The 13,710-nt window shown below is 42.2% G+C and overlaps 1 protein-coding gene across 2 annotated transcripts in view; it reads left to right on the top strand.

Moving 5' to 3' along the window:
- Positions 1 to 13,710, top strand: part of PDE4B (phosphodiesterase 4B) — a 2,420,935-nt gene that overhangs the window by 515,859 nt on the left and 1,891,366 nt on the right. For both annotated transcript variants that reach the window (XM_069641971.1, XM_069641970.1), the window contains one exon: positions 12,668 to 12,770. In XM_069641971.1, coding sequence (XP_069498072.1) covers positions 12,729 to 12,770 — 42 coding nt within the window. In that variant the 5' untranslated portion in view covers positions 12,668 to 12,728. The remainder of the gene's footprint in view (positions 1 to 12,667; positions 12,771 to 13,710) is intronic.

Below are 13,710 nucleotides of genomic sequence, written 5' to 3'. Positions count from 1 at the left end.
AAAATGCTAATTTCAAATCCTTAGCAAACTCTTTTGGCACTTGGTCTTCCCCACAATGCAGGTTGTATGCCACCTTGCGGGCCTCCTGTAAGTTTCTATCAGTAGAAAAGTGTTTCAAAATGGGTGGACCATTTATAGTGATCTTGATTCTTCAGTCCTGCAAAAAAGCTGGAGTATTCAGGGGAGAATGTCCACTTAACAAACTCCATGCAAATTCCATCATTTTTAATTTCAAATGATGTCATCATTTGCTCATAAAGCTCTAGATGCTCCCATATCTAATATGTTGCATTCTTATATTATGGAGTCATGAAGCCCTGTATGGACTTTATCTGCTAAATTGGGTCTTTCACAAGACCGTTTTTCTGTTTGGCAGACTTCATTTTCTGCTGCACCTGAGTTTACTCACCCTCTGACTCAGAGCTGCTACTGTTGGTGGTCCATTCCCTGTCCTCTAGGCACTCCCTACCTCTATGAGCCTGGGAAGACCTCCTGGAGTCACAGGGTCTGGACTCTTCTCTCCTATAATGCAGTAAACTCTCAGGGTCTTTTTCCTTGTAGTCACCTTTCTGCACAGGAGAGTACTCAACCTCCTCATCCCTCCTTCAAGGTATGGTGGGGAAATCCCCCCACCTCCCTGAATGTATGGAGTTTTTCAAGATGCTCTTTCTGTGCAGAAACACTGGCTCTTCTCTTTCTGCAAAGCAGACTAGGTGGTCCCTTTGTAGTTTCATTTTCTGCCAGTCCAACTCCCTGATATTGTCATCATAGGAGTCCTCCTGATCAGAAGTACTTGCTAGGCTATTTCTGATTTCCCAGAGCCCACTGGTCTGGCCACCTTCCTTTCTGATTGGTAACTGTGAATACTCATAAATATCAGATAAGGACTGGCCTTCTGGATCAGTTTGACTATGCCCTGGTGAGTCCACCTGCTTCATTTTTCCCTGTTCTTAATAAGTGGTACGCATGAGGTCAGCTGCACTCTGGACCTTTTAAGTGGTTAATTGGCTTGAGGTCCCTATTAGAGAGGTCATCAATCCGTGATCGCGGGAGCTTTTACGTACCCTGACTGGTCAGGTTGCCACACAGCCTGTTTGTATTTGGCTATTTCATTTTCCAACCTCTCAATCCTGTTTTTCTCTGTCCCTATCTCTTGCTGGGATCCAGACACCTGAGTTTTTAATTCTGATAAGATTGTTTGAGTGGCTGCTAGCACTTTTCTGTGGGCTATTACTCAATCTTTTAGTTCCTTGATTGCTTCAAAATGGGACACATTTTCCTTTTGTGAAGCTTGCATCGTGCGTGCATATTCAGATCTTTTCTTTTCAAGAGACTAATATTTTCCTCTTGTGCAGTTCTGCACTGTGTTGCCTGCACTATTTCAATCTCTGCTTGCCTCACACGTTCCATTAATTGTGCATTTTCTCACCTAACATCACTCAGTTCCTGTGAATCTGACTACTTTTTCTCTTCTTTGGTCTTTAACCGATGCACTTCCTGAGAAAGGACACTATACTCTTGGTTTAATAGGTCTTTTTCTTTTGTCAATTGCTTTCTCTGTTGTTTCAAAGTGTCCAGATTTTGGTGAATTTGATTAAAATCTCCTTGGGGCTATATCCCTTTGATAATTCATTGCCTATTTTCATTTTTCAATTGTTTTATTTGCGATTGCAAGGCATACATTAGTTTTCAAAAATTGATTAGCAGAGTATGCTAATTAAAATGTTTTTGATTAGCACACAGACACATTTGATTAGCAATTTTGTACTAATATTGTTTATGTCACTGGATGGCATTCGTACCCAAGACATGAAATGAGCAACAATACAGCAGTTTTGCTTAACTCTGAAATAAGACATTTGTTAGAGGAGTCAGGCCTTGAAAATAAATTCTTTAAACGTCAGCTAGACCTGCAGGTCGGGTAACTTAGCTTACCCATTCAGCCTAAGAGAAATGTACTTAACTCATAGCAACAGAGGACAACAAATGTATAATGCTATGTCTGTAAAATGGTGCATGTCACTACAAATCCACTTTATGTTTGGCACACTGCTGCCACCCAGATTCCAGCCATGCACCGTGAACATTTTATTTGACATTTACTGCAAGGTAGATGTTATATAAAAGTTTCAAATATCTCTTATGAATGCTACTCGCCCTCGATAAAGTCTATTCAACTGAGGGGGCGAAATGACTTTGCGAGCTATAGATGAGGTTCTGTAAAATGTAAAAGGTCAGCTGCATGAATGGCACAAATAAATAGATATGATAAAAAAGGCTCTGAAAACCCTTTGGCCAGCTGTATCCTCCAGGGGCCAGATTACAGAAACTTTGCCCCAAGGCAGGGCAAAGTTGCACGGTATTAGCACTAGGACAAAGTTTGCCCTATTTTTAAAAATAGTGGCACACACTAGAAAACTACTGCACCATGACAAGGGCAATTTGGCCTATTAAAAGTACCAGGGCAAAAATTACCCTAGAACAAAAAAGATGCATTTCTACTGCATTTTTACACCAGGGCAAAGGTTGCCCTAGTGCTAATACGGAATGGTATTAGCACTAGGGCACACTTTGCCCTCATGCAAAAATGCATCAAAAATGTATCTATTTTGCACTAGGGCAATTTTTGCCCTGGTGCTTTTAATATGCCAAACTGCCCTTGTCATGGTGCAGTAGTTTTCTAGTGTGTGCCACTGTTTTTAAAAATAGGGCAAAGTTTGCCCTAGTGCTAATACCGTGCAGCTTTGCACTTGCACCGGTGCAAAGTTTCTGTAATCTGGCCCCATGGTGGTAAAACATAATACAATCATAAAGCAAAGCGATCTCTAGAGGCTAACTATAGTGTTTGGTATTGAAGTAGATCTGTAGATCTACTGCCTGGATGGAACTATTGATCACTACTTTGTGTAAGCATTTAGCTCACTTTGTATATTTATTATGTAAGAGAAAAGAAAGAGACTAAGCAGAACTAGGTGGCATATTTTAGTTTGTGGTCTTCTCAATGTCAGGGTACCTGGAATAAAGCAAGAGGGTGATAATATAGAATGTGAAGGAGTATGGGTTAGATCATGGTTTTAGCACCAGTTGCAAGATGTATGCAACCTGCAGGTTACAGAACTAGGTGTGTAAGCATTTGATCATCTGATAATGTACATTTTCAAAGGTTCACTAGTCAACATGATGCATCTTCCCCAAAATGAAATATAGTGGAAACTATGAAATGCAGATACACTAACCTAAACTTGAAAATGGATCGATGCAAGGTTTTACAGTCTCAATATTGATATGGATATTTTATTTGTATTGCGCTCATACACATGTGTTTCAGAGCGTGAAGAGGCAAGGAAGGGGAACAAGGGAGAACAAAAACAATGATCTTACTAGGCCTAGTGATATTGAGATTGCACAAGTGTGGGGGAGAGGGACGGGAGAAAGTGCAGAGGAGGAAGGGGGAAGTGGAAAAGCGCTGAGCATATGAATGAAAAAACAACAAAAACAAATGTGAGTACAGCAAGCAGATGGCAAGTGCTAGGTTAAAGGTACAGACCAGGGGTGTCTGGTAAGTGCTGGGAAAGGGGGCGACTGTAGGGTTACAGATACATACCCAAAGTGCAAGGGTTGCCAGGAGGCAGTGTGGGTGCATGGCAGGATGGGCAAGAACCTGTGCCCGAAATCAGAGGGTAACCAGGGGCATGATGCCTAAGCAGAACAGATCAACAGGGGAGAGGAGGAGAAAAGGCAGAAGCAAAGACAAAGGTCTTCAGGTGCTTCCGAAACAGGAGATGGTTCTCCTCATGTTTCAGAGTGGCAGGGAGGCTGATCCAGAGGGAGGCCCCACCCGAAGACTGAGATCTGCCCCCAGCATGTTTCTTTGAGAAACGACTGACCCTGAGGGAGTTGGAGGCGGAGGAGTGAAGAGCTACAGATGGAAGGTATTTGCGGGGGGAAAGTTGAAGGTATTTTTGACCCAGGCCCCAGAAAGCCTTGTGGACAATGCAAAAGGTCTTGAATTTTATCCTTACAGCCACTGGGAGCCAATGAAGAGATTTCAGGGCTGCAGAGATATGATCCCAGGGCTTGAGGCCAAGGACAAGTCTTGCAGTCCTGTTCTGGATGAGTTGCCTAGGGGCGGAGAGTAGAAGTAGGTAGATTTAGAAAGAGGCTTTTGCAGTAGTCCAGCATAGAGAGAACCAGGGCTCGAGATACAATGAGCTTCTGGGGGAAGGATAGGAAAGGAAGAATGACTCTGTGGATGGTGTAGCTGGAAGTTAGATTTTTTAGAGACATTAGACATGTGGGCAGAAAAGGAACGCGTAGAGTCAAAGATGACCCCACGGTTCTTGAACTCATAGTTGGGGGTAGGAGGATGGCCAAAGGAGGCCGGCAAGAGAGTGACAGGTACGGTGGGTGAAGGTGAACCGATGACGAGGATTTCCGTTTTACTGGCATTGAGGCAGAGATCATTGGCAGTACACCACTCCTGAATAGCAATCATACAGTCAGAGATGAGAGAAGGAGAAGAGGTGGCCAAGGACATCCTGAAAATTAGTTGAGTGTGATCCTCATAGAACTGAAAATTTGGCAGAAAGAGGCAATGCGATAGGCGAGAGTTGTCTGGTATTGGTTGAAAAGCCAGGGAAAGAGGTTAGACCCCTAGGGAACACTGCAGGTAGAGAGAGAGAGAGAGAGAGAGAGAGAGGAAAGGAAGGACCCTGGTTGGACCTGAGAGGGTCGATCAGAGAGGAAAGAGGTCAGCTAGGCCAGAATCTGATCAGTGATACCCAGGTTGTCACGAAGACAGTTGAGCAGGATGGTATGGTTGACCGTGTCGAAGACAGAAGGGAGATTGAGTAGGATGAGGACAGAAGGGATATTAGAGCCATGGTTGGAGAGTAGGTTTTCACAGATGTTCAGGAGAGCAGTTTCCATGCTTCTGGCATCTGTAAGTCCAGATTGATGGTCATGGAGACAACCATTAAAATGGGGGAGGAGGTTAAGCTGCGAGCTGGCCAGCTTTTCCAAGAGTTTGCCTGGAAAAGGTGTGATAGAGATCGGGTGATAGTTTGCGAGGCAAGATGGGTCAGCTGTGGGTTTCTTGAGAAGGGGGTGCACAGAGTGCTTTAGAGGGAATGGGAAGACTCCCGGTGCAAAGGAGAGGTTGCAGAAGTTGGCCAGGGCAGCAGTAAGAGTGTAATTATGTATTCATTTAACAACTTACATTTTAGGAATGGAAATGCATGACTGTCTTTTTAAAAGATTTAATGATGACACACACTTGTCTTTGCCAGACAGGATAGAAAAAGCTTAATAAAAGTATCATCCCGATTACTTCTGGTTTGCAATTTTGCACTCCTACACATGCATTTGGCACTTAAGAGAAGAGGAGAGGATTACTGCTGCACTTTCCCTCCATTAGCACTTGAAGTGAACAGAGAAAGAGGGTGAATAGAGCACTGATGGCAAGAGAGGAATGGAGGGCAAGCTGTGCTTTCAATGAAGAGGGCAACTTAAATCGATAACTTTGCTACAGAAGTGTTAATTTGATTAGCAAAACTACCGAATTGCACAGAAAATTGCTAGGCGACATTGCTTATTTTATTCCTTGGATTGGAGTGTGATCATGTCCTCTAAACATACTCTATTATGAGTAACCTGATCATTTAATTTGTGTTGCAGTGTGCCCAGATTTTCAACACATTCTTTATGCTCCTCTTGCAGTGCAGACAACTGCATTTCACACTCTTCATTTTCTTGTTGCTGTGTTTTTAACTCATCTTTTGGCTGTTCAATGAGACTTTCTTGTTTTAAGTTAAAATGTGGCTCTTTAGTGCTTTAGCATGCAATTGTTTCAGCTCTTGCTGGGCTTGATTCAAAAGCTCAGCCTGGTTTTGCACAGAGGTCACACTTTTCTGATGGCGTACTTCTACTATCAACAAATGAAGTACATATATTCTGTAAACTGGGCCATTTTATTTTGCTCATCTCTACTGTTTTGTGTCATATAAAAGTCTGTTAGTGCTTGATTTAACAGACCATTATCCTGCCACATATCAACATTTCCAGAGGTAACCTCCTGCATCATTCTGGTTTACCACCATTCATGTTCTTCCTCAACCCACTCACCTATGATAAATAATTTGGATAGGAGATGCTACCTGGCCATATTGATTTGATGCTGCTCATTTTGAAATGTGTTCTGCAAACGTATCTACTCTCTATGCAGGGATGAAATCTCAAGCCATTCCGCTTAGTTTCTGCTCACAATGTCAACTCAAAATGTTTCTATTCAATCTGCACACCTCCCTGAACCCAGGTTACAAGTCTGAGTGGCACCTTAACTATGCAAACACAACTTTCTATCCATTGCAATGCAATTACACCAAAATGAATAGTCTGCTGCTACTGCAAATGAGCCCCCAATTTGTCAAGGTTTATTGAACGGTCACTCTCAGCTCAGGGATTCCCCCTGCCAAATCAAGGTGTCGAACTACAAAGTGCTTAGAAGATTCCAATTTGGTTAGGTCTCCAACCTGTATAACACCATTCAGCAGATACCCTCTGGATCACCAATAAGCTAGGAACCAGGGTGGTGTATAGAAATAATAGTGTATATGTATTTACATTTCTACAATGAATAATAAACAAATCACAATAACATCAGCCACCTACTCCATGGCACAACACAATAATCACACATGCAAATTGCTTGCACCAACTGACTGACATGTATTTCTTGATAAACTTTCAATTACCAAAGCAAACACAGGTTGAATTGTAATTAAAAACACACATAGGATTTCTTCGTACATTAACAGACAGGAACCTTTAAAAACACACAGTGATTGCTTGGTTGATCACAGTGCTCTTTTCTCCCAGCAGCCCCCACCCCCAGACACCTATGACCCATTTGGTTTGAAGGAAAGATACAGGGAGTGAGAATATAATGGTAATTTCAATGTGGGCTTTTTATTTGAAAGGCAAGGTTTGGGAAAATTAACTCAATGGAAAAATCGTATGGGGAACACACATTCAAATGAAATGCAGGGCTTGGGGATTCAGATTTGGGAATCAATGGGAATATATGAAAACATTTGTTTTGGAATACACATTCAAATTAAATGCAGGGCTTTTGGATTCTTGTTTGGAATGAAAGGGAAACTTTGTTTTGCACACACTACATTCACTTGAAAGGCAGCATTTTAGGGATTCTTATTTTGGGATTAAGGATGCCCCTCTTCTTTAAGGAGGTCAGGAGTTCCAGGAAAATAGGGTCATCCAATTGTTAATCCAGAAACAACCCTATAGTATCTATAGTAAATATATTATGTTGGCCAGAAACCAATCACATCATGCACAATACTTCACCAGCATGGAATTGTCAATGTATTAAGAATAACCAGAGGGTGTCCATTTTGTGAGATATCTGCCATTTGCTTTCCTCTTTTCTATGTAAAACCGCTTTGCAAAATATATTCTATACTTCAATGCTCATGCCGGCGCGAGGCCACAGTCTGAATGCTGAAAGATTAACACAGACAGGAATGTTAGGCAGTACAGAAATACATTGTTTCCTCCCTCACAATGTCCTTGAAGGTGAGCAGAAACTGCATATAATCAGCAGCCAAGGTACCGGCCTGTCTCGCAACCTCTGTAGCAATAGGCAGTGAAAACATGAATTTTATTCTTTCTAGCGGTACTCCTTCACGGAGAATGGTATTTTCCGCCTCAGAACTGTCTGACCTCTTGTACATGAATAGAAACGCACAGATAACGTGTTTAAGAATGTCTCTCCTACGAACATGATAGCCTTGCTGTTCTAAGAGCTCTATGTTCTCCATAACAAAGAACTGTCTCTGCCACTGTTGCTAGAATAACTATATTTAGACTGAAGAAGGACTTGTCATAATGTGTCATAAATGTCATGATTGTCAATCATCGAACACTAGCCTAAAAGATACATTATGGGCAGTTTGAATTGCTTTCAAAAAGATTGCATGTCATGTATGAATATTGCAGCTTGAGCGTTGCTCACTCTCTTGCGTCTCGCGAGGTCCAGGTACACACGTTGCAAGACGTTAGACCCCAGTCAGCCGACTGAGAATACTTTGAAATAAACCAGACTTGTTTGGAAAAACGAACCTCGTGTCTGTCGTGTCACTAGCATATGGTGATTGTGCCTTAGTTTCCATATGAGGGTTCTTTACGGCCTAGAACAATTACATATTTGACTAAAATGGCTGTAACACACTGGGCATGAAGTTTGTTAGAACAAAAATCATCCTGTGATCTTTTCTATATGGGAATTTTTGGGATTTACTTTATTAAATGTGCTACGGGTCTACACAGCTTCACCCCTGGATAGCTTTGGCGATATAGCTACTTATGTAGGAGCTATGTAGGAGCTCTCTATTCTCAGCTCAGGAGGTCAGCCAGATTTCACACCCTCTTTTAGGTATAGGCAGGTAGCTCAAACCTCTGCTCTCTATTAACAGCAAGGTCCTTCCAGCCACAGGTCTCTCTCAGATAGGGCTCCCAGCTTCCAGACAGAAGTCCCCAGAAAGTGCCCCAGGGTCTCCTGTCTATCTGCTCTCCTGGGTGTTAGAATTCCTTTTTTGTCAGCTCTATGTTGTTGTCAGTCTTAGCTTCTCTTTCTGCTCTCTTCTGTTTCTCCATCTGTCCCTCTTTAGATTGAAAACGGAAATTATATAGAGCTGATGACACATATTATGAATATTCCAATGCTAAGGATTGGACATCTCTCTTGCTCCCCCTCCCAATCCGCACACTGCCAGCTGATAGGACCAAGAGTTTTAGGAGGTCTATATTATGGATGATGGGGAGGAGAGAACTGCAACATTTGAAATTACATTCATTTGTAAATATTTGGTTTTCTTAGAATCACACTTCATGACAACTATCTTCTCCTTTCAGATAACTGCATAAACATATACATTTTTTAATTACACAGTTATGACTTATCAGGGAACACACATTTTATTGCTGCGTGACCTTCCTGGGAGGAGCTATCTTTTTTCATAGTGTACTCATGAGCTGAAATATTTATTAACATCAAACTTCACAAAACTCACATTATTTTAACTTTCTATCAGCTCACCAAGTTTCAGATTGTTTTCTTATTATTAGGAGTATCAAAAACCCATTTTCATCTCTGAATGTAAAATTAATATTTACATGGAAATTAGAGTCTTTTGTGATCTTTAATGTGAGTCCTGGATGAGCTCATTGCCATGTCCATTTCTCCCCGTATTAAGAAAAAAAGGAGTCCAATGTTACTCAAATGGCAAGACATAATATGGGCCATCCTTGAGTTTCCATTTCTCAAAACCCAGGCAGTTTCATTTTATCCAAAGTAACATGACTTGGACATCTGCTTGGCTCCATGTTATTCCAGCTTGCCAATTGAGTGCCTTAAAAGGTATCTTGATTGAAGCCTAATGCACCATTTATTGGAAAAGAGGTCAGGCATGTGCTTCCTTATCTGACTCCTCCATGAGTTTGATCTCCAAAAGTGGATTTCGTATAATTTTGTTGAAACAGATCTAGATTTCTGCATCACCCCAAAGGTCTCTGAGGTCAGGGATCCAGATACACTGTCCAGCAGTTCAATGGGGATACTGGAAGAACAAACTACTATCACATTTGCAAGCTGAAAACAGTGTCTTTTTAAATCAAAATATGTGTTTTACATGGCATACATTTTATTTCCATGCATTGCATTAGGGCCTTTTTTCCATGGGCAAATATATTTCTTTGATCTGATGGTTGAAAAGACATGAGTGTTCCTTCTGAATTGTCCACACATAGGCCATTATTTAACATGGGAAACCAGTGTCTTTTTTTAAAATTAAGTAGGCCTTTCCATTTAAGCAATGTCAGTTTGCATGTTGGAAAGTAAGTGTTTTGGTTTGTGTCAAATAAAATATGTCACTTGGCTTCACTTTTGAGTAAATAAAATCCCTGAGCATGCAGCCCATTACCGCTTAGCCCCGGGCCTATAATTAACGGAGATCCCGGGGGCATTACCTTATGCGGTACTGACACGCAGGCAAGGGGCTTATTGCAATTTGAACCGTGGCCCATTAGACTGCAGTACCAAAGGTGGTTTTTATTTGGCTGCGAGACGTGTTGCGTTTCACATCTGAAAAAAAAGAAAAGAAAATGCCCACTGCGGACAGGAAAACATATTCCATCTTCTGTTTCCATGGTGGCCATATTCGTGGCAGCCAATCCAGTAAGTTGAAAACAAAGTAGACAAAAAACCTCCAACATGGAACAGAGAGAAGGGACTGCGACTTTCCATGGGTCTTGAAATAAAAAAAATCAAGCGACGAGACGGACAATAGCATGTGCAGCCTTACCGTCGGATAAGGCTTGCAAAGGCACAAATTGGTGCATTTGTTACACTGAGAAACACCCGCACCAGGTACTAATTAGATATAAGTCCCTGCTCCTTTTTATTTCCCAAATGCACAGCATTTTATTGTATGGCAATCTCATGTATAATGCTGCTGTTTCCTTTTCCTTTTTCTCAGTCAAAATATGCATTTTCCCAATTTACATGAAGTCAGCATTTGCAGAAACACGTGTCTTTTGGAATCCATCAAGCACATTCTGCTGTAATAATGTTTTAAGGCAACTTTCCTTCACCTTCCTATTTTGGCAAATTTGAGTGTGCTTCACTTTTCACACTAACAAGGCCTCATGTTTGAAAGTAAGTGTTTTAGACTGGCCTGCATATCCCAGTGGTGGGTCTCCACATCAGCCAGCTTCATTCTCACAATAGGGCATTGCATGGTCCCTCAGTCTCAGTCAGTCTGGGGATGTATTTGCACCCCACACAGGGCGGGTGCGCTATTGCCATCCCCAAAGGGACCTACAATATGCCCTATTGACATTCTGGGGGCTTGCATATCCCGGCCAAGTAGTGGGGCATTTCCACATTTCTCTTTTATTTCAACACTGTTTTTTTATAATCCTTTGGGTGCTAAGACCAGAGGTAAGCCCGGGGGTGCAGTGAGGGTTCGATATTAGATGGAGAAGTGGGGGAGTTGGAGGGATGGTTTTTCCTGTCTAAATAGACCCACTAACATTTGTGAGTCTCCAAAAATTTGAAGCTGGTTCACAAGAAAATATTTCGGGTCACTTTTACGCAGGTTCACCCCAGAATTACTTTGGAATTTCCTATTATGGAGCTTACTATAAAACTGCAAACTGTAAACCACCTTCCATCTCCCATTATAGTAAGGCAGACCTGCACACTCCCCTGAATTGTAGCCAGAATTATGTAAATGCTCCCAAAAATACTGCTTGCATATCCTCTGTTCAGTCACTGAGATCTTCACATTTCTGATGCAAGGAAATCAATCTCAGAGCGCATACCCACTTTGATTACTTTATGTGTCGCACACTGTCACCTCTTGAATAGAAAACCTCTATTATAGATTTATAGCCCACTTGAGCTAAAGGCGTGTTGGTGGTCACCTCCAGACATCTGTAGGGCTAAATGAGTTACTCTTAGTGCACTTTTCAGGTATTGTGCCCTAGAGCCATCTTTAAAAAGTGATGTTCAAACCAGTGAGTGTTTGCCTCTGTGTGCTCCCCCCAAAAAAAAGATTGGTTGACAGACTCACGTTTGGCACTGTGGCCTGTCCTCCCACCTCGCCACACAACCTTTCGACTTAAGGGCAAAATTGCACTACTTTTGAAGGAGATTTATTGTTCTTTTATAACGTGCTTAATACCAGCCAGCGGTTCCTAAGTGTGGGATCGGGATTTGAACCTGTGCTGCACTGTGTTGTCTTGCTTTCAAGACAAACGCATTGCCCCTGAGCTATCCTTCCTCACTGTGTATGTTCTAAAGGCAAACAGGTGTTCAATTATGACAGAAAATCCTTTGAATTCTTTCGATTAAGGCACGAGCAGTCCAGCTCTGTTTTCTGCTGTTCTTCCACCACTGGGTTTTACTCTCCCTATCCTGGGAATTCTTGAGTGTTCCTATGGGATTTATAAAGTGCAATTCTAGCCGGGAAGTAGTGGAAGGATCTGCATAGGCACCTCACACAGGGCTACAGGTAGAATGCAGGGTCTGCAGAGGACAAACAGGATTCAGTGGAGCAATCTGTCATTGTCTAAACCCACCTGCTTGCCTAAATGGAGGTGAAGGAGGTGCACCCTCATAGAGATGCATGCTTTATAGTGGTCTGTGCACAAGGTTGTACCTAACAGCTTTGGAGGGCAGTGCTTAGGCCCTTTCGCTATGTGCTTGGACTCTGACACATCAGGAGTAAGAAAGAGCCATTGGCCAGGAGCAATAGAGTCAGCAGAGAAGCAACGTTATCCTATTCAGAGATTCTGATTGTACTTTACCGTCAGAACCTTTTTATCGGGGCACATTATTGATTATTTGATGCTCAAAACCGCCACGATGTTGCATAAACTGTGTACATCTATACTATGATCCGAGAACACGCTCTATAGATTTGTGTATTCTTTTGATCTTGTAAAACATTATTGTATTCCTAGTCTGAGAATCTTGATTTAAAAAAAATGAGTCCACTTTTTCTGTCAAATCAGTTGCAAATATATATTGTAGGTAAATACTGGTGTATATGATCTTTCATTGATTGTACTTTCCTTGTGTTTCAAGGGTGTCAGAAGAATTGGAATCCAGGCCTCCCATTGTGGCAGCCCCCTATCTCATCGCGATAATGAAGAAGAGCCGGAGTGCCATGGCGGTGGTAACAGAGGAAGTAAGTGGACCGCGACCCATCCATGCCACTTTGTAACAAACAGCCCTGCATGCTGCCTTTGGGCGCAGTTAGGTAGCAGGCTTGCCTGAAACCTGGTGTTGCTAATGCACCATGCTCCGCCTTGTTGCAAGATTCCCGGAGAGCACTCTGAAATCATTACGCTCCGCTCATTTTCTTAACTTGCTTGCATTATTTCCAAATTCTTTCCTTCTTGAATGCACTCGAGATTGGGTAATCTCGCCGGGTGATTATCTCCATTACTTTAATTGTTTTGTTGCTGGGTTTCTTTCCTACACAAAGGCCCTTTGGAGGATGAACAAAGTTAGACTCATATATTCCATCAAAGCAAAATTATATTTTTGTCGCCTCAGAACTCAGAGGCTTAAAAGAACAGTTGAAGCCAGGGGAAGCCAATTCCATGTGTTAACAAGCGTTGCCAATGGCAACAGTTCGGGGCTTTTGTGTAGACATGGCAAAGGCACTTGCCAAGCACTGCCTCAGTGTGATTCAATAGCCATCAATGGTGTCAGGTGAAAAATGGTACGAGTACCTGGACATCTAATAGCAGTCCCTGGAAATGCCTAGCGCTTTTACACAAGCCAAATCGGTTGGCTTTGCCAATACTTGCTTTTAACAGGTCTACTGTGAGAACACGCACAATGGTCATACATTGAGTGGCTGAAGGCAGTCCTGGTTTAGACATTTTCATTACACCAGTTGTATGTTTACAACTCCAATTAAGCCATTAACTCTCAGAAGACTGCTTTAAAAACACTGGCAGGCACTTCCAGTGAAAAGGTTGTTGGAAAGGCTTGCTTGAAGCGAGCTGAAAGAGTTCTCATGAAAAGGTGTTTAGGGCGGAGTAACGCAAGAACTGGGTGGGAATGGCCGTGGAGATTAGCATGGCCGTGGGCAGTCAATGCGTAGGTAAATAATCAAA

Source organism: Ambystoma mexicanum, chromosome 1q (genome assembly GCF_040938575.1).
Source record: "Ambystoma mexicanum isolate Mex_15411 chromosome 1q, UKY_AmexF1_1, whole genome shotgun sequence".
Lineage (NCBI taxonomy): Eukaryota > Metazoa > Chordata > Amphibia > Caudata > Ambystomatidae > Ambystoma > Ambystoma mexicanum.
The sequence above is the reverse complement of the archived record's forward strand: the minus strand, read 5'-3'. Positions and strand labels throughout refer to the sequence as shown.